At 37.1% G+C, this 22,525-nt stretch overlaps 1 protein-coding gene across 2 annotated transcripts in view; it reads left to right on the top strand.

Moving 5' to 3' along the window:
- LOC148954452 (calcineurin-binding protein cabin-1-like) overlaps positions 1 to 22,525 on the top strand; it is a 152,383-nt gene that overhangs the window by 125,181 nt on the left and 4,677 nt on the right. For both annotated transcript variants that reach the window (XM_089086532.1, XM_089086533.1), the window contains exons 23-25: positions 2,161 to 2,446; positions 6,983 to 7,078; positions 11,492 to 13,124. In XM_089086532.1, coding sequence (XP_088942658.1) covers positions 2,161 to 2,446; positions 6,983 to 7,078; positions 11,492 to 13,124 — 2,015 coding nt within the window. The remainder of the gene's footprint in view (positions 1 to 2,160; positions 2,447 to 6,982; positions 7,079 to 11,491; positions 13,125 to 22,525) is intronic.

Raw genomic sequence — 22,525 nt, forward strand, 5'->3', positions numbered from 1 at the left:
GCGAGGCGTTGAGGAGGGCACAGCCTCTTTCATATACGGAATAATTTCTGTTCGTTTTAAGTTTTAATCTTAATTGAGCGACCGGAAGGAGTGATCGGATTGAGCTGAAATTTCGAGGATAAGCTCCCGGGCCCTAGGAAAGCTTAACCTCTAAATTTCAGCCCAATCGGACAACGTTAAAGGGGGGCTGTGGTGGGAGGGTCCAAACTTCCGTCCCAGTTTACCCCATGAAGATAAAGTCAGAGGAGGATGAAATTTTGCAAGTTTCTTAGTTTGAGCTTGGGCTACAAAATGCGATTACCGCCGTCTCTCTGCGACCTCTAGGACCTGAAATCGCTTAACATTGTGGTGGGTCAAATCTTTATAGAGGCACAAGTGTGCCTCCTTGACTATTCTAGGAAGCGCCGGAGAAATTAGGCTAATTAGTACGAGGCGTAGTACTAACTGGGGTGGGCTGTCCCAGACCAAACTGGGATATGTAGAGACTGAAAAAACGGATTTGTATGTCCGGGATTGTTGGAGGGCTGATGGTGCGGGCTCAATCAGGGGCTCCAATCAGGGTGGGATGATGGAAGGGTATTCTTTGGTATATCGACCCCATGTGGGTTCAGTTTACGTATTCCAAAAATTGAAAAAATGATTATAAATGTTAGATTATTTATTTGAAATTTTGCGCCTCTAAAATTTCTGCACCCGGGGCAAGTGCTTCCTCTGTCCTCCCCCTAAAGGCCTAAAACCACTTATGTAATCGCTGAGATGTTTCTCCGGTAAACCATTTTTTTTTTTTGGGGGGGGGGGGTGGTAATTTTAGGTTCTTTACTAATATGTGCAGTGGCATTAATTTTGACCTCGTTTCAATAGGATAAAATTTTCGGTTTATACTGACATGAGCTTCACCCTGTCTTCTATTTCATTTCTTACAATAGATATGTGTTGGTATATTTTATAAGTGAATTGTTTTAAATAAGGTATGTGCTCATCTACTATTCCTGTGCTATCAAGAATTGCTACTAATTGAAGTACCAGAAACAGCTGGGGGAGAGAAAACCCCTCTCCCTAGAAAAGTAGGAACACTGGGACTTGTATTGTCTCCTTTTCAATACTCTCCTCCATCCTCCTTCGGATTAGGCTTATAAGTAGAAATTTTTCCATGAAAGTAAATCCAAAAAGTTGAAAAGTAGGCAAATCACATGAAAAACACAACATTCTGAGACACAACATTCTAGAAATTCTAAATAAAAAAAATAAAAATAAAAAAAAAGCTAAAAACAGGCGAAAGAATTGAAGAATGTTGTGCAATTATGGGGGAAATCGTAGACTTCTTGGGATTTAGAAGGGGAGGGGAGGGATCTCAGACAAGTTCCCACCCCTGCTAAGGTGCATTGTGGTTTTTATGGCCAAACTATACGCAAGAAAATTCGTTTTTTCTTACAACTGGTGATCTATTTCTCTTATTTGCTTAATAATGTCTTTCATGGAGCAAAATGGCTAAAATTTAGTCCCCGATGGGCCACTAGTCTACCTTTGTCCATGGGTTTTACCCTAGAATTTTGTCAGTTGAACTACCTTTTAAAAGAATAACATATTTCGGGAGACGATTCTAAATTGAGGTGCGGTATCTTACAAAAAGGTTTTTCACGTGCTCAATGTAGACAATAATTGTTTTATCTATGGTAGTAAAAATATTTGCAGCAAATTGAATTATTTTTTAGAAAATTTGTCTCAAGTATTTCTTCAGATTCATGCCCCTTTTACCCTCTGGTAGCATAGTTAATTGATAATCTGCTTGCTAAAACGAGGCTTGGGGTTTGATTTCCTCTACGGTAATGTTGGGTGAAAGTCCTGCTGTCTTTCAGTCTAAAAAAGACATTGCGAATGAAACCTCGATCCGAGGCTCAATGACGCTGGAAGATTTTTATCCTTATATTTAAGGTCATACCCAAGGGGAGGAGGGTTGCCCCCCCCCCGAAATGTTTGCCTGACTTGTAAAAACGTAACCAAAATTAATATAAACAACTTTTTTATGCGTTTTTTAATTTTAATTTTTTTGTAAACCCCCTCCCCTCCCCCCCAAAAAAAAGTCTTTGAGTAACCCACCTCCCCCCTCCTGGGTACGGCCTTGCTTATATTCACATTCCTCATTCGTTTCTATTGCCTTAGGAAATATCTCAATGAGACAGAACGGGAGGAATATTCATCAACTGCCTTTATGTACATGATAGCTGTATACAAAGAGAGATTGAAAGCTGTCAGCTCTGGCCGCAGTTTCACTCCTTATACCACTTTCTCGACTAAGCAGATGGCTCCCAGCCCAAAAACTCAGTGTTTAAACTTGGTAATGGATTTATTTAGATGCTATAACAGGGTTGTCAAACAAATGCCTGATAACCTTGGAGGATTAAAACCTGTATTTTTAGATGCTTACAAGATTCTGACTAAAGATGAGGTAAGGTTATTTTTATTATTTGACGACTATTCCCCCGACAGTTACTGCTACCAATGTAGTTTGTTTGTTTGTTTTTTCTTTGGTCCTGGCTAAAGTGCAAAATTATTAAGGCTAGAAAACGCTATATTTTTTTTTATTATTCTGAATCTACGAGGTAAAAGATTATCTTTTAAAACATAAAAAATAGAAACGCTAGAGATATGGCATCTTGATAAGCAGGACGAGGGCATATTTGTGAGGGTCACAGGTCGAATCTGAAAAAAAAAATATCTCAAGACAAACCACACGTGAAGGCCAAAGACTCGGGCTCTACCCAGGTGAAGTGAGAGCTTATTTGCGAAAACTGGAGACTAGAGCTCCCGACCATACTAAGCTAAGCGAGCAGAGGGAGATGACAAAATACCTGTGAACTTTTTGTTAGGAAAAAACAAAACAAAAAAGAGTGAAGCCCGATGTTTTGGCCAGACTGCCAGTCAGGGCCAGACTGCCACGCGGGTTTTGCTTAAAGGAATGGATTTAAAAGGGGAAATATATTGTAATTGATGAAATTGCGTGCCAAATTAGACTAGTAAAGCTAAATTTACTGTTCAGGAAACTTTCCATGAGATATTATTTTTTTCCACTGTGAAGAAAATTGTTTAGTATTTTTTGTATTCAAACCAGCGCAAATTCTAATTAGAAATTGGGATCAGACATGGTAGGCTCTACTAAGTTCTCGTATTATTATTTCAGATTCTCCAAATGAGGTCAATTGTATTGGGAGAGAGATAAAGAAAATCGTTTTTATTAAAGACCAATATTCTCAAAATATCATATGAAAGCGACCGGCCATATTTAAATCTATGCAGTGTTGTTTGTGACAGGACTCGGCATTTGAATCACTTACTATATATGTATTTAAAAAAAAAAGTGAAAATGTAATTTATATAAATAAATAAAAATAAACCTCATAGGAACTTCGAACTATTACTTACAGAAGAAATCTTCCCTCACCTGTCTCTACTTATCAAAAAGTAATTTATCTTATTTTTAAAAGAAGATACACTTTTGGCCATCCTAGTGCTTTTAGAAAGACAAACCGAGACACCCAACAAAACTAGACGCAGTAGAATGTCATCTCCGCGGGCTTTTTTACGGCCTAAGAATGGTACGCTGAATTCGCTGACAAAACGCCAGAAATTCGGTGCTCGCTTATTTAAATACGGATACACGAAAACAACGGTCTGATAATCTCTCAACTGCCCAACATTTAAAATATTTGAATGTCGATATCTGTCTGAGGCATGTTTACATTTTGAAAATCACCGAGTAAGTTTAACACTTTATTGTGCACAATGTGTATCCGATCAAAATTTAAAACAAAATTACTAGCCCAAACAGAACAACCGTATAAAATGTGACGATGAACCAGTGAACTATATAAAACTTTCGAAACTCTATAACAGGAAAGCATGTTTAAATATACGAAACAGTTCTGAACCCTGCGCAACTTTTTATGATACATTTCACTGTGTTTTTTTTTTCAGTTTAAATTACAATTAGTCTGAAAACCAAAATACCTTGTATCACATATCAATAACCTTGGTTGGACTAAAATTCGTGTAATTAGTTTTGCTCGCGTTCAAAACAACGTGTTAACGGTTGTTAGCGCGTTAGTTTTAGTCCTAGTCGTTTGAAGCTATTTAAAGTTATTTTCTTAGTTTAAAGTCTTAATTGTTAAACAACTCGAACCAGTAAAAACAAGCAGTTTATGTAACACTTTATTGACTTTTAAAACAAGTTCACTCAAAGCCTTTCCAGCAATCGTAATAGATGTGTCATCCGCCAAAGATGTTTCGGCGGTATCGGGAATGTTGAACTGTAATATGTTGACCTAAATTAAAATAGGACAATATAGAACCTTGTAGCACCTCAGATATTAGAGGTGGAGTCGAAGTGCCAATATCCCTCACCTCTACACGCAATGATTTGCAATACAAATACGGTTGAAACCAATAAATCGAATTTCCATGAATCCCTAATGTGAAATCCTTTCTAAGAACAACTCAAAATCAACCGTATCAAAGGCTTTCTTAAAATCCATTAAATTAGTTAGATGAATAGAGCCACTCTCAAATATATTTTTCAAAACCTCCAAATGATGGTCCACTGCATGACTAGTTGAATGAGATTTTCAGAATCCAAATTGTATTTTATTCTAGTTTCTAGTTTAGTTTATTAATAGAAAATAGAACTTGACAAAATGCATACATACATATATATATATATATATATATATATATATATATATATATATATATATATATATATATATATATATATATATATATATATATATATATTTGACATTTCTCTTTTGTCGCCACTTTAATGCTAAGGTAAAATTGTTGCTTGTTTTAAACCATCTAGGAACTGACCTGTTTCCATGCATAGGTTCACCAAGTGTAGAAGACAAGGCAAGAGTAAGTGGTAACAGCCTCAAATGCTTTGAGGTTAAGACCTTCATTTCCAACTGAACTCTACTTTATTGTTCTACTCTAGATCAGCCTGAGGGCACTTTTTGAATTTTATGGAACAATCCTCCCCACGATCATCAATAAACATCTTGTTTTTATAACCCTGGCCAGCACCATCATTTTTAACATTAAGATCCAACGGTCATTACGGTCAAGAGTCGACGGTAATATTCGGTCAATGGTAACATCCAAAGGTCGACAAATGTCTACGAAACTTGTTGTTAACATTTTTCTTACCTTTAACCTTTTTTGTTGACCAAGTTCATTTACGGAATCTATTATGTTATTATCATAGAGTACCTCATTTATCACTATCTAGTTCTCTCTACATCACTGTTTTTACCACGAAAGTTCTTTGAATAATTATGCTACATTGATGAGCTTCTGAGAGAGTTCACATTACTTTGAAACTTCTCGACTTCAAGGTTTTGTTGCGCTGAAGAATAAGGGACAACCGAAATTTTTTCATAGATATCATTAGTCACCCACGTTTTCCTTGGGATATTTTCAGGGTTGCCACTACAACCAAATAAAAATCACCAGTTTTTCGCCAAGAAAATCACCAGATTTTCACCAAGAAAATCACCAGAAATCATCAATATTTCACACAAATCGCCAAAAAATCACCAGAAATCGGTGGTCAGTAATGATAAGCTTTACACCAAAAAGACGCGTTGGGCACCCTGAGCTAATACATTATATTTTTCAAAGGCCGTCAACTGCTCAAGAAGGAAGAGAATTTATACCTAAAACTGGAATTCCAGGCAAAGACTGAAATTGTCACCTAAAATCCTGTTACTGAACATGAAGAGCCTTTTTATTTATTTAACTACTATTTTACTTTTCTTTGTCATTACTTTGCAAAATCTTTTCTTTTTCTTTTTTCTAGGTTTCTATTGAAAAGAATAACCCCAATAATCCTCTTTTGTCCTCAAATCGAATTTCATTTGCTTATGAGTGTTTTTGACCCCCCTGCCATAGTTGGTATTTTTAGTGGTAAACTCTAGCTCTGAAAAAGATGACTCAAATGGTGTCAATTTCTTATATATTTATTTTACTTCCAGAAAATTGTCGTGGGTCAAGTCTAAGCTGAAATATCAGACAAGCTGTGATAAATCTTATTTCCCTGGTTCCTTAGACGAAAGCCCCTTGAGACGAGCATCCTGGATCATTGAGATTATTGCGCCATTTGAAAAAGACATAGCCTTGACTGCTGAATCTGATCTCATATGGGATTACGGTTTTTTTAACCCAAGAATTTTTTTTTCTTTTCTGAGCCTCAATCCGTTTTTATCACACATGGGACACACATGTATGTATTTATAAACTGTCCACCGATGAACATGTCCGAGATGTAACATGTCCACCACTGCATTTAAATGACACATATTTCTTCTAAATGATGACCCAGGGGACCACGTGCTTATAATGCACAGAAAAATTTTCAGACATATCATTCTTTAGTAAGTCAACTCACTAAGATCGGATGAAATCTACTGCTCCTAGTATGTCGCTTTAGTGTTAAGCCGCTGGAGACCAACACAACTTCCACGCTTTTCCTCACTCTAATATTTCCAGAACTTACACCAAAGGTTTTTAGGTTGAAAGTAAGACTGTTCAGACGTAGAGATTGTACGTACATAATTTCTAAATATTAGTAGTGTAAAATTTTCTATTTAAGGTTTCTATATAAATTTTCTTATCTGTCAACTATGCATCTCTGAGGCTAAAAAAAAATTCTTACTTTTTGAGAAATGAGGATCTTTTTAGATGTTTCAGGAAATCTTAAGTAGGCTCAACCTTCTTTTTTAACAGATATGGTTTTTCTCTTTCGTGGAAGGAAATTTTCTATTCAACCTTAAGGGCAAATTGAAAAATCCCTATTTGAAAATCATTTTCCCTTCTTTCGCAAAGCCTGTAAAAAATCCTTTTGTTGTACCTTTTTGCTTTTTCCTTTTTGCTTAACGTTTTTCTTTTTTAAGTAATCTTCTGAATCTATTATATTCTTTTCTCATTTTAGCTGTCAAGTGGCCATACTATAAGAGATGCGTTGATCTACTGTCGAAGCAGGTCGCAAGTAAAGCGGGGGAAACAATTGGAAACACATCTGTCTGAGGTACGTTTCCTAATATCCAAATCAGGTGCATATGTAGGGTGAATGGCCTTAGGATCCTTGCCCGCGTGTGAAATTTAAAAATTTATATTCTCTCTTAATATTGTATATTTTCCCTGTGTTCCGCCTATTTTTGACGTTTTTTATTTTTATTTCACCATTATTTCTCAACTTAAAGAAAATCATGTATATAGTTCCTGGTCTAACTTTCTGGATATTTTAATAGAGATAGGAAGGACTGGACTCCACCCTTCCTCCCCAAGGTTTAAACTGGTATATTTAGAAATATAAATTAAGTTTCGTGGATCTTCATCAGTTATGTCCGTCTTCTAGGAACATAGATGCCCCCCCCCCATCAAGCAGTACAAGCAGTACTGATAGTTGAAGGGGAATTTACCCTGTAGATTTTTTTCTACCCCCCCCCCCCCCTACTGATTTTGAAAAATACCTTTTTTGTGTATTTTCATAAAAAATATTCTTTTTAGTGCATGTTTATTGGAACATGCTTTTTTTTAGTTTTATTGAAAGAATAATATATATATATATATAAATATATATATAATATATATATATATATATATATATATATATATATATATATATATATATATATATATATATATATATATATATATATATATATATATATATATATATATATATATATATATATATATATATATATATATATATATATATATATATATATATATATATATATATATATATATATATATATATATATATATATATATATATATTTATATATATATATTCCCCCCTCGTGTTATATTTTGAAAAACTGAACTTCAAAAGAAAAACAGAAAGTTAAATTGATGAAAAAGCTTATGACATGCATTTATCGGGGCAAACGTTACTGAATAAATCTGGTCCCCGAAAGGAGGGGAGGGGATAGATAAATTAATGTATTAAAGCCTTAATAGAGCATACACGAAATACATAATAAGAACAGAGAATAAAGACACTACTTGTAAAAAAAAAATCAGATGAACCCAGCACTTTTTTTCTTTTCACTCCCTGAAAATTCCACACAAGAGAGCAATCAACTGGAATTTAATTTGATTCTTTTCTTCCCTTAAAATTTGAATACACCTTAAAATCCTATATATGATTTTATCATTGAGAAAACAGAAATGTTTAATCCTAGGTATGTCCGAAAAAGCTAGAGGCATAAAGGTGAAACTTTAGGGAATGTTGAGGGAGTAGTTGAACTTAATCAAAAGACGCTGTGTGCATCCAGGCTATCAAAAAGGAAATCAAAGGCTGTCAAAGTGTATCAAAGACGGGAGTATTAAATTGAAACTCACAGGGTATCTTGAAAAGTTCTTGAAGGGGAAAAAGCTCTTTTTTTTTAATTCCCTATCCTCCTCCCTCCTCAGCGTTGATCAAAATTCAGAAATAGATGTTTTTCCAAAATAGTTAAAAGGTTTTATAAGTCCTCTAGGGATACCATGCCACCATAGGCCCCGGTGAAAGGACTGTAAATTATGCAATCTGCCCATTTATTATATACAGGATTTATCATTGGGAAAGGGAGGGACAGTTTAATCCTGGGTGTGTCATAAAAAGCTAAGTGTACCAAAGTGAACCACTATTGCTACTACTGTGACTGTAACTTTGACTGCTTGTGACCGTGACTCTTTGTGACTGTGACTATGACTACTTGCGACGTCCACTACGACTGCTTGTGGCTGGGACTGCGACTACTTCTGACGACTAATGCGGCTACTTGAGACTGCAACTGTAGCTGCTTGCGACTGCGACTAGTTGTTAGTGCAACTTTTACTTCTTGCATCTGCAAGTGTGACTACTTGTGAGTTTGACTGACTAAGTGCAAGTTACTAATTTTCACTGTTTCTGCGACTAAAGCTACTTGCTATAGCGACTGTGACTGCTTACAACTGTGACTATTTGTGACTGCGATATCTTGCTACCGGACAAAACTCAGGGAATGCCTTCCTCTTCGTTTCATGGCAACAAAGACGGAATAAGTTATAAAATAGTAAGATAAAACGGTGGAAATTTGTCCCAAGGTCAATTGAACTCTTAACACGGGCGCTTTCAGGCTCTAATCCCCTGTGTATTCTACCCCCTCCCCGTGGAAAAACTTCCCACCGGTGTCTTTCCTCGATAATAGTTTAGAAACAATGAGAAAGGCAAAGGTAACCGAAACAATTGACTTTGTGACAAAAAGCTTAAAGAATAATGTATTTCAATCCCCCTTTCAAGAGCAATAAGCCTAAAAGAAATATAGATTCAATAGATTCTACATTAAGATGTAATAAAAAGAAATCCTTTGTGTCTGTTTTAGTTTACTTTAGAAGCTTCAGCTGACTACTGTAGGTCTCCTGGTCTAGACTCTTACAGACGGTAAATTTGTCTGACATTGTGAGAAATCTCAATTTCTTGATTTCCAAATTTCCAGCCAATAAGCGCTGTATCGTCTGTCCCTGACACCTAAAAATTTGGATACGATTAAGAGCTTCCCTGGGTTAATTGTGTTAAGTTTTTATTCGAAGTATTTTTAGTTGACTGTTATCAAATTAGTCTGCAAAAAGGAAGATCAAACAAAGTCAGACGAGAGGGTGTGCATCACAAACCTTTAACGAGCCTCATACATGCCGTTAGAGTAAATGTGATTGCAGCACTGGCTGTAGGTGTGTGTGCAGGGAGTGTACCCTTGACTTTTGACTCTGAGCTTATGAATTGGGTGCTAAACCTGGCGCGACTCTCTAGGCAGGCGGGCGAGCCTTGTTGGGCTTTGGACTGGATGCTTTTTTGCCTGCATTTCCAGGCGACTTAACGGTTATGTGTCAATTCTAAAATTTGTTCAACCTGCCTGAGACTCGAAGCGGGCGTGCCTCTACAAAATCTAACACACAAGTATTTGTCCAATCGGAGAGTCATAGCTGCTCCCGCCGTTTGCCCAAGCCGTTTACCAAAACACTTGGAAAACTTTAGGTCTACCCGTTTGTCTGCGAGTCCAGGGGACTTATCTATCATGTGTCAATCCTAAAACATGGTAGTCCGCCTGATGCTCTAAGCGGGCAAGCCTATTAGGCTTAGGTCACTTGTTCACCTCTGAGTCCAAGCAAATTCAGCCCCCCCCCCTTTGCATGCAAGTTCAGTTGACATTGACCGTCATGAGTCAAACCAAAAATCTTGATCATCCGTTAGTTCTATGGCTATCTACTTTAGCTCTACCCTAGGATGGATGGATGATAGACAAAATTTAACAACAAGTGAAAATGACATCATTTTTTATACAATCCTGAAAAAGGCTTATGCCAGCTTTGCCTCTCGCTCAGACTACCTATGTAGGCTTTGTCTTCAATTGGCCAATGGCTTGGTGACAACTTGATTTTAATTCTGAAAAAGACTTATGCCAGCTTTGCCTCTCACTCAGACTACATGTCTTGGCTTTGCCTCCAATTGGCCAATGGCTTGATGGTAGCTGGATTAAAATTTGAACTAAAATTTTAATTGTATGCAAAAAGGGGGACTGAGTTTGCTTGGACCCACAGGCGAATTAGTGACCTAAGTCTAATAGTCTTGCCCGCTTTGAGCCGATATGTTGATTTTAGGGTTTGACATAGCTTTCTTGTCTTAACAGTTTGACTGCCTTAACTTTTGATTTTTTATTAAATTCAATTTTTTTTTGCTCCTTATATATTTTTTTATAGTTTTTTACCTGTAATGTAACTATTGAATTGAAACGACTGCTCGATGGCACTGGCCGTGTTTTTTTATGAATTTGATTTCATAATAAGCTTTCCGAATTACTTTGTTCTCATTAGAACTGTTCATTTTGGGTAAAAGGATTTTGAGACTAAATTTTTTCCCTTTTTATATGTTTCTGGCTCAGGAAGAACCAGAAAATTTTTTCAGTAAATCAGGATGCTCTTGATCTTGTAATGTAACCACTCTGCTAATTCAAAATTTGCCGATTGGCATCAGTTAAATTTTACAGATGAATTGACACTGGCTAGCCATTTAATTTTTTTTAAGGATTGGCAAATAAGATAAAAACGATATTCAGACCAAGAACTTGTTTCACGAACCATGTCGGAAAGCAGGAAAAAGTCTCAAACTCTCTAAGAATATGAAGAGACACTAGCTGGAAAAGATATTAGACCAATCGCTTCAGCTTGCTTAGTTCAGAATGTCCAGGTTCATAAACCATGCTACATAACGTGTTTTGACTTACCGTGGTCATCTAGGCAAACGGAAAAATAAATTGTTCTGTTAATCACAGCAAATACGAGAGCAAGAATGATTAGAAACCTATTTCAAAGGGAGCCGGGGGAGGGAGAAGAAAGAAACAAGAAAGACACATATTTTTTATCAGGAAATAATGATTGTCTTGCTTAATTTTACCTTGGTTTCTTTTTTTAGGCCGCTTTTTCTGTGGATGTTAATCAACCTGAAATCTTGAAGAAATCCTTCGCGGGCTCATCACCTAAAATATCTTCCTCAACGGCTCCTACTAAAAATCGACCACATGAGTCTAGAAAATCCAGTAAAGTACTCCAAAGAACACATTTGAAAGAAATTATTCCAGGAACTGAAGGAAAAGAACCAGAAATAATAGAGTTAGATGTGATGGACGAACCTGCAACCAAAGAAAGAGTTTCAGCTGTTGGCGGAAGTAAAGTTGATAGTGAAGTGGTTAACTTACCAAAGTTAAATGAGACTTCATCAAATATGAAAGATCAACAAAGTTCTGAAAAGATTGTCCCTATTCCCTCTGTTTCTGAATCAAAACTATCAGAAATTTCTTCAGTTTATAGCTCTATGCTTGCCGTATCTAGACATAATTTCGACAGTCTAAATAGTAAACAAAGAGGCAAGTATTTTTCAAAAAGCATAGAGATCACAACAGTCACTCCAGAATCCAAAGATAGTAAGTTGGGAAAGAAAATTGATACTGTCTCTGCTGCAAGTGCGAGAGAAGTCGTTGAATCTCAAAACCAAATCGCCAGAGTTAATGGTAAAGATTCTGAAGTAAGAGTTGTAAAAACGGATATAAATAGACGTCAGAAACCAAGCGCGAAACTACTACAGAGTGTCAGTGCTTTATCGAACAATAAGAGTTTAGAAATGCTGCCAGTTGTTCAACTTGAAAAACTTGATGTCGCCAAAATCACTGCTTCGTCTTCAAAAAGCCATTCCTCCAAAAGGCTAAGTCCCTCTCCTTCTGAGATGAAAACAGCGGCCGCTCCAAAGCCTCATCACGGAAATTTAGGTAAAATTGCTTCCAGTTTGAAGATTTCTAAAACTGCTTCAATATTATCGCAGTATTCGACAAAGGTTTTGAATAAGCCTCAAAGTGGAGTAAAAACCCCTGTTGCGAAAAAATCAAAATACTGTAAATCAACTCGTGATGAAATGGAAACTGTTATAGAAGTGCTAGATCTATCGCCTAAAAAGCGACACGATTCTGAAGCAAGTTCAGGTTCGAATAAAACCAAATTACATAACATTAAGTCATCACCGGTAAGGGCATTGTCAGCAAACTCAAGCTTCAATACAACTGATAGAACCCTTTCTTCACATCCAATAACTTTATCTGAAGAGAAAGGTCCAGAACCTCCGGGAAAACTAGAACTTCATGGAATAAAAATTCCAAAAGGAATTACAATTACAACTGCATCCAGTATCTCACAGGAATCGACCACCGTGCTAAAAAGAAGGTCCGCCTCCTCGATGGAAACCATTGACCAATCGCGTCCAGAAACAAACTTCACAAAAGTAGAAAAAGTTGGCTCCACCTTGTCTTATAAGACTATTGGCCAATCAACCTCAAAAACTGTCTATCGAAAAGTCACTCGTACCAATCATCAAATGTCACAAAACGTAAAAACTGGAAAAGCACAAGTAATTAAAGATGGCCCAATAGCTACTAAGCGTAAATTTGAATCTGTGGAAGAAATTACCTCTAGGGCATTGAAACTGAAGAAAAGGAGAGAAGAGAATCTGAATCAAATCTATCTTAGTGCCCTGTCATCTGCCATGACTGTCAATTTGGGTAAATTCCAATTTTTTCCCTTTAAGATAGGCTAATTAAAGACTAAAATTTAGTTTTCAGAGAACGGGAAACTTATCCCTAAAATTATGTTTTTACTGAAAATAAGTTTTGGTTTGGTAACTGGATTCGGTATACCTTTAGAATCAGAATTTCATCCCGAATTTAATTATAATATTTATTTACGTCGTAAATGAATTTTAATGAGCCTTACCCCCTTCATAGGGGTCAAATATATTGACTGAATTGTATATACACACTGAATTTTTCATTATTTTGTTCAGCCATTAAACACGTTTGAAGAAAAGAGTTATCTATGCAAAATTCAGTGCATATATATAGTTTCGTCCATATATTTGACTGTTTAGGAAAGAGGGGAAAGTTCGTATTGTGATGCAAATTTGTGTTATATTTAGATTCGGGGCGAAATTTTGATTGTGAAGATATGATTATTTCTCAGCTATCTCAATGTGCAGTTAATTCGAAAATTTATTGAATTTTTTCTTTGTCGGGGTGAATATTCGATTTGAATCAGCTAAGTTCAAAAATTCGCTCGGATCAGAGTTCAAAAATCCGCTTAATCAGTATCGAACATTTTGTTGTTCTAAAGCTTTCAATTACTCTTGTGGTATTTGAGTTATTCAGGGTCTTTATGTGGCTTTGCTCGGTCCGGTAGGAAGATGGGGCATAAGGGCCCTTACGAGTGGCACTGACGTACGCATACGAACATCAAAAACCACACGTTTCCCAGCGCTCATTCTTAACCTTAGTTTGCTTCTCACAAATTGTGATGGTAATCACTATGGGATTACTTTATAAAGATATTTCATCAATATATTTCTCTTCAGTTACCTTTATCCAAATGGAAAGTATTTGAAAAAAGAAATTGGGTTTCGTAAAGGATTCGAAAGAATCGCACAAAGGAAAAAAATTTGAAAAACATCAGCCGCAAAAGGTTTATATCGCATTTATTCTATCATCATTGCAGCTCTTAATTCCAAGTTCTCAATCCTTGCTTTAACTGGCGCTAAAGTTTAGGGAATAGACATTGCAATCTTTATTTTGTCATATAAGGAATGTACAAATGCACGCATATTTATTTATTTTTTCCTCCAATGGGTACCTACATAAATCTTAGGAAAGGAGTAGGGCTTGCCAAAAATATTCAAGGGGGCTATTTTTCAAAAAAGTAACTTCTGTGCAAGAAGATTATCCTAGTGTTTTGAATACTATTAAATTTCTGACATTGTAAAAAAAATTTCGTCTATGGAGGAGCTGAAGCCCACCGGCCCTCCTCTACTGGTGCCCTTGTGATTTATCCAAGCCTATAAGTGACAGTAACAATGGAACAAAACAAAATACAATACCCATGATGTTTATTTACTTATTTATTACCCGTCAAAAAAAGGTACAAAAGACGGAGTACCACTAAAAAAGAAAAAACACACAAAAAACAAATTACAACACATTACACATAATCGAACAAATTACAAAGACGAGAAACAAAAACTCAATTACGCACTACACTGCATGTACGTAAGAAATTTTACTTTTTAAACTCCAAAGTACTGAAGAAACATAAGCAATATGATTGATAACTTCAATTCAAAATCAACGGACTCAATCAACTTGTCTAAATATGATGAGAGACGGTAAAAAGACCTTAGCAAACGGTACCAAGGGCGGGAAGAAACTTTCTCGTTGTACCGTTTAATTTGTTCAATTACAGCTGCCGTCGGGTCCGCAATTTTAAAATTTTTAACAAGGTACAAATTTCTTGTCCATGGCAGGAGCCGCAACAAGAACTTTACACACTTAAAAAACGCGGATCTGAGGTTTCTTTTCTCTGGCTCGAGAAAAATTCTCCTAAATGGGTTTAGGTACAGGAAATGGGAAAGGGATACTGTGTTATAAAGTCGAGCCAGAATTAAACGGTTGAAACAGATTTTAGATGAAACTACTCTACTGTAAGCAGAAGCCAGGCCTTTACGGAGATGATCAATAAGAAGAGAGCGGGTAGTTTTTAGATCCTTTCCAATTGGTAAACCAAGGTAAATAATTTTCGAGACAAGGGCTACAGACAGTTCTCCCAGCCTCAGAGACGCGACCTCTTCTTGGCGCCAGTTGAACAGAAGAATATCCGACTTCTGCGGATTAAATTCAAGGCCAATGCGACTGTAATTTGATTGTAGTTTGGACAAGGTGGTCTCTCTACCTGTGACTGTGCGGCTGGGGTTCAGAATGTCATCGGCGTAGGCTATCATTGTAACGTCTATGCCACGAGCTATGTATGTTGTCTCGATAGTAGACTGTGGTCAATAATACAATTATTAAAGGCACAAGGAGATGTGACTAATCCTTGTCGAGCACCCTTTTTTACTGGGACTACAGGATTCCCTCGGTAGGACAGCATCACGTCTGGTGTATATTCAGTGAGGGCTCGACCATGGCCAGGAAGTAGGAGTTCAGCCTGTAGGTGGTCGTACATGTCTTTAATGGGTAGTAGGATGTCCTTCTCTTTCCCATACCTAGAATGAGTTGGTCGTGGAGAAGTGAGTCGTAGGCACTGCAGACGTCATGTAGACCTAAAACAATGGACTCCTTTGATTCATCAGCATCAATCAAGACTAAAGCCAAAGCAGAAATGGCGTGGCCGCAACCAAGACCCCTCTGGAACCCAAACTGGGAAGGGGGAGTCCAGTATTTTTCCTGGATTTCATCAATGACCAAAAGTTTTAAGATTTTGCAAAGCGTTGGTGCTACTGTGATCGGTCTGAACGAAGCGCATTCCGAAGTACTTTTTCCTTTCTTCGGGACTGGCTTTAGCGACCCAATACTGAATGCCGATGGTACGAGTCCAGTAGTGAAGATCATCTGAAAGAGAAGAGTTAGGTGTCCCAAGAAAGTTGGGCTGCAATGGCTAAGGTGAATGGCGGATACACGGTCAATGCCAGCCGACTTCTTCTTTTTCAACCGTCGGACCGCGGACGCAACCTATGATTGGGTAACTATGAAATCCGTATCTGGAATTGATGAGAGGAGGGATGAAAGTTTTTCTTGAACAGAAATGTTAAGATCCTGTTTTGGGGCTGAAAACTCATCAAGGTAATAGTTTATCCATGTTAATGATGGGATATCTGACTCGGGACCTGCTGACTCCTTCTTATCAAAAATTTTCCATAACAGATTAGGATTTTTAATTACTTTTTCAGAAAGCTCAGATTTCAACTGCGCACGGTGACGAGCAAGTTCCTTCCAAAACTTACGTTTAGATGCAACTCTAATCTCTTTAACTACTCCTGAGTGTGGTCTACCACATTCTTTCCATATCCCGTACCAGAAGGTAGCTCGGTCGCATGCTAATTGTAACAAAGGGTTAGAAGACCATCCCTTGTCTTGAGTTTTTGTCTGGCACGAGACTTGGATACTCCTTGCGATTCGGCGAATAGAAGAGCATGGGTCAGTTTAGCGTAGTAAATATAAATACTTAGCCACGCATTTCTTATACCACGATGAGTTAGCGTTATAATTATGTCAAATAGCGAGCGAATTTTTGACAGAACAAGATCATAAGAATCTTGAAACTTTTCTTTATCAATTTTATGCCAAACCAGAACCTCATGCCACCTCTGAGTGATTATCGACGAATTATTTGCAGCGGAAAACGAGGTAGGCCTACTGATAATACATTGAACTGGGAAATGATCCGAAGTGAAACTATTCGGAAGGACAAGATCCTGAGGTACTGGAAAAGAACTAGAGCTAACAATATGGTCTAGATTGGACGTAGAACCAGATTGGTGGATATACGAAAAGTTCTGGTTCTTCCGGTGAATAGTAAAGCAGTTCTCAAGTATCCTTAATATAATACAACAACTACTGTTTTGGGCACTAATATCAACTTCTAAATTACAGTTAAAGTCACCCACTCTTATGCACTCAAGGGACTCGCGTTCGGCTTTTTTAAGGCAGCGGGCTAGTTTAGCAGCACTTATAGCAACAGCACTATCAGATTTGTCGTCACGTGAATCAATTGGAAGGTAAACGTTTCTAACTAGCAGGTAATCTAGTTTATTAGCAGGAAAATTATCAGTGTTATCATGTACCTCGTACGCAAGCTGACTGCTAACCAACGCGGCAACTCCACCAGACAGAAGGTCCCGTAGAGATGAACATTTTCCAGGAACGGATAACGCAGATTAGGACAGCCAGAGATTTAGTAGGTTTATGCCAGCTTCTCTTATGAAATGCTTTTGCAGGCATATTATATTATAATTATTTGCAAACTGGTCAACCACATGAGACGTCTAGAAAGGTTTCCGTTTATATTCCAAGAGAGTTGTGAAGTGTTAGAGATTTCGTTCTTCATCATGTTAATGCGTTGCCTTTTGCTGATTTTTCGGACACTTTATGCTATAGCAGGTATATAGCAGGTGACCTTGGTTGTGGCATGAGTAGCAACGACGGGGTAAGAAAAGGAATTCTTCAGCAGTTTTTCCTGATAGATTTTCACAAATTCCTTAAGAAATTTATCCAAATCTAATTAACAGAGGAAAGATACTTTGAACAAGCAAGAATTATCAAGCACTTCAGGTTTGGTTGCTCTAGGGATCAATACAGTTATTTCATCTATAGATACGTCAGAGAGGACTCGATTTCCTACTCCAGAATGGTAAGGGCTCTTTATGGAAGTAGAGATCTGCGGCTGGTTGGTCTTGATTGACTCAACAATGGTTTCAGTTGTGTTTTTCGAGCGAACCACTTGTTTCCAGTCCTATTTGACTCTCCTTAATTCATATATGTCACTAGTATCCGCACACACCGAATATATGAATCTCTTCCTAGCACTCGGGGTATCAAGCGACTCTGGCAGATTTTTCAGTACGATTGCATAGGAGGGCTTATCAGGCTGGTTTGAAGCGCTTGGCCATTCGATGGGTTTGTTGGCATTAATAGCAAAATGGTTCTTAATAACTCGAGACAATTCATTCACCTTAATAGCAACGGTTGCTGCAGTAGTTTCACTATTTGTTGGGACTGAGCAGGGAGAATCAATAACAAAGGTCGGCAATTTGGTCTTCTTGGCGTGAGCTTGGTGAATCCATCTGCAAATTTCCGTAAAATTGTTTTGATTTTAGAAGCCGTTACATCCAGTCAGACTTATTCTATGACCCTGAGTGTTAAATTTTCTCCATTTAATTTCTCTTTATCCACTATTAATCGCATGAATCTTAGTTTCTAATCACTATGTAAAGGAGAAAAGGGGAAAATAAACAAGAAGTGCATCCAATGAGGATGGCAAAATAAAAGGGTGACTCCCTCAAGGTAAATATAACCTATATATATGTTTATATAGGTATGGACCGATGCTCCAAAAGCTTTGTAAGCGTACAAAAGTCCCGAGCTCGATAAATGAATTTTCATTAGAGTGTATTTTGCAAAAAAATTCAAATGTAAAGACAAATCCCGGTTATGGTTATAGAGGTACGTCGCCCACCCCCAGAAGTTGAAATTTGTACTCATTACAGGGTTGGAGGGGCAAACACTACTAATGGGGAGCAAATTTTTATCAGTGGTCTCCCCCATACATTAATTTTGTATCCGTCCCTGTTCCAATATACAAAATTCAACCATAAGTAATATCAATCTCGACGAAAAATACACTTTGAAATTCAGTAAATCCAATAACCTTTTATTGGAGGTATCAAGTTCATGTTTTGAAGCTTCGGAAATCCGTTTTCCAAGATCTAGAATTTTTGGACTTCCTTATCTACAGATAAATTAGCAAAACTGCAAGTGCAATAATTAATTAGTATCTGCAATATGACAAAAAGTAAATCAGATTCAACCTTAAGAGGTTATGAATAACATGGTGATGAGGGAGTAGTCTTGAAAAAGAAAAGCAAATTTAGAATTTTAATTGTTAGGGATAGATTTGAATTCTAAGGTAACAGAATTTGGACCGTGCCCATTTTATCCAGAATTCATATTGCTGCAGATAAGCTGCTGAGGGATAAATAAATAATTTTTGGAAGAGGTAGAGAGTACACTAAACAGTTTATTGGGCTATGCAGGAGTTTTTCAAGATTTAGAGATATAGTATCAGCTAATAAACTATTGATTCTCAAAATCCTTCCACTACGTGGAGCTCCAGACTTGTAAGTAGTCAGGACGCATTATGAAATCAACAAACTTTCTTTAAAGATAAAAATGACCCTAGCGGATGGTTCAGAAAAGGCCCTGTTGTGAAACAGGGATGTGTTTTTTCTCCTTTGATTTGAAGTTTTTGGGATTTTCGTGAAACCATGGAGGGGGTTATGGACACGGTATTGCGGTGTAAAGGGCAACTGTTACAGGATCCAGATAAGTGACTTTAAGTAATTACTGATGTTTTGGGGCATGGCCATAGTACAGTTTAAGTGTTGACGTTCTTCAACTTAATCTTCAGAGGTATTGAGTTGCTTTTCATTTCAGCTTCTACTAACTGTGATGAAGACCATGACGACGATAGGTTACGTATGAAGCCTTAGAGTTGTTTCGTTGTTGTGATAGGTTCTGGGGTCTCTTTTCTGTATCTGGGTGCTTCCTTCATCTCTATCTACTTAATTTTGGCCCTGCTTGCAGAACCTCGTACTTGTGTTAGGGTGAGTCCTTCACGAATATGCCTAATCGGAACCGTGACTACAAATGGCGCTGCAAAGTGACATTGAGATTTAGCACTCATAGAGGAAATGATATTTTGTAAGCGACATTGCATTACACTGAGTTTCGGTGAACGGATATTTCTCCTAGGTTTGGTTAGTTTGATGTTCTTAGCGGTTGGGGGCTAAATAACCTCTAAGCTTTCATATCTTTTATGGGTTTCTCATTGTAGTATATTATTTTTAGGCATGAATATATAATACATTGCAGGTAATAGGCTTGACATTGCTTAAAAGTTCGTCGAATATTGCTGATGGGCAGAGCATTGCTAAGTTTGGAAGACCACTTAGTTACCAAGATTCGCCCAGGATTGTAAGGGCTGCACAAAAACTTATTTCAATCCCAGCTGATTTCAAAAACCAGCTGATGTACTTTGTGACTATTTGAAAATAATACATTGAATGGATAAAAACAAACATCAATTTTTTTTTTCCCAAACGTTATGCTTTCCACAAAAGAGTTCTGGTTCTAAGCCAGCTGATGTACTTCGTGACGATTTGAGAATCATACACTGATTCGATAAACACAAACTTCGATTTTTTTCCAAACGTTATGGTATTCCCAATATAGTTATTCTTGGGCCGAATAAAATCGTCGAAATTACAAGAGAATTGCCTCTCCCCCCGTGACAGTCCCCAGCCAACTTTCAGCCAAAACCCAGAGCTCATTCAGCTTTGGTGGAAGACTCTTTGCCTCTTTTTCAAGAGAATGACCTAGTATGCTCTGCTGTCTTCCTCTCTTTTAAAGACAAAGTGATGTTCAACACTATGCATGACGTGGGAGTCGGTCTCCTTTCATATGGATAACATGCGTCCAGTGCCTCTATCACATCATTCCGATCTCGTTGGTCAGCATTGGTTGTTCAGTATCTGCCCTTATCTGGACATTTGCCACTCTGTCCGTCCAGTGGATAAATAGAGTTCTACTTAAGAAATTATTTCTAAGTCGAGTAATTGTTTTCTAATTTGTAAGAAAAGCAAGATAACTCTGAGAACTAAGGCTAGAATATTGGAAGTTACCATGATTACAGTAGTTAGTTATGGTTCTGAATGTTTACGCTTCAAACGGCAGAGGAAGAATTGTTAAATATTCTCTAGAGGAATGCAGTTAGTTGTTAGCAGTTGCTGTAGAAGCATTATAATCTTAATAAACAAGAGGGAAAATAAATGTAGGACCATATATAAATGCAAACGGCCAAAGTACTTGAGAATGGAGTCTGTTATCAAACCCCTAATGTGTCTGTTGTCTTCTGTAAAGGTGGATAATAAAATGGTTGTAGAAATATTGTTTATATATAGAAAACAGGTCCATTTAATAATAAATTCCATGCTCTTAGTTTTTCCGTTTGCTTGTTAACCAATTTGTCATGAACAGTTCCGATTTTTTCAGTATCTGTTGAGCAAAGGGTGTTTTGCGCCAGAGAAAATTCCAGCTATGTTTATCTAGGGCTATAGCTTGAAGGGTATTTAAGCTAAAAATGATGGTTACGTTTTATTTAAAGGGATAAGAAGGGTTTTTGCTGTCAAATTTTGTGTTCAGGTTCTCAAGACTTTTAGTTCGTTGCTACATCTTAACTGTAATTTTACTTACCAAGCCTTAGCAATAATTTTATCTTTGTGTTTGTTTCGTTAAAAGTGTATGCCATTGTGTATTGTTTGAACATTCCGAGCTGTTTTGAAACCACTTGACTCAGAAGAGTAAGTTTGTGGATGTCCTAGATTCTTAAAAAAATGTTTTTGGCAAAATACTCAATAATAATATTTGCGTAAATATTATTGCTGCCATATTGAAAACCATAAACTATAACCCTGTGGTGTGCTAGTTTTATGTGATTTAAATAGGTATAGATGTGTGATAAATTATGGCTTATGTGGTGTTCTTGTATTTATATTCTGGCTTTCAGATTACTTTCCTTCATAAAGTTTGACGAAATCTCTTGGATTGGTTTTTTGGTTTAATAGCCCGCACTTGGTTTGTATATTGACTTAGCTCGCTTCTCTAATGAATCGAGTGTCTCCCACTTCAAACTTCCTGTGTGATGAAAGTTCAGGCATGAAAATAAGTAGCCTATTTAAGTTCAATGAATTTATGGTATGATGCATTGAATTTTTTTGTTTTAATTAATCTATGATAAAAATTTGGATATGGAGATAACTACTTTGATTTTTCGGCGTTTGGAGTGACCCCTCTCTCGGTCCTTTTGCTAGATTAATGTTCATTAGTGGATATATTTAAAACGAAACAGAAAATGAATGTAAGAAAATCTAAAATTAATGAAAGGGTGTAGAGATTGGGACGGTATTATGCTTGCCTTTGTCGGCTTTCTTATTATGATGTGTCATTAGTGTATGTCTCTCAGGCCACAACTGACTGTCCCAAGTCCACAAAGTGGTGAGGGTTGGTCGACAGGCTAATAACCTGTCACCGTAAAAAAAAAGAAGAAAAAAAGCAATTATTACTTAATCAACAACGAATGACGTTGGAATTTTGACTGATCTTCAGATACTGATCCCTGAACGCCCATGGACACGATTTTTCACTGCGAAAGATGCTTTCGGAATTGGATTTTGGAATGTTAGAATGATTAACCCAGATACTCAGCTGGGTCGGATAAATGAGAATTTTTTATAAGTATCGGATAGATATGGCTGTACTATCTGAGACACGAATTCCATAGTTTGGGACCCTTGAGTGCAAGAATT

This window comes from Artemia sp. Qi Xiang Cuo, chromosome 3 (assembly GCF_049724085.1).
Source record: "Artemia sp. Qi Xiang Cuo chromosome 3, ASM4972408v1, whole genome shotgun sequence".
NCBI classification, from domain to species: Eukaryota; Metazoa; Arthropoda; class Branchiopoda; order Anostraca; family Artemiidae; genus Artemia; species Artemia sp. Qi Xiang Cuo.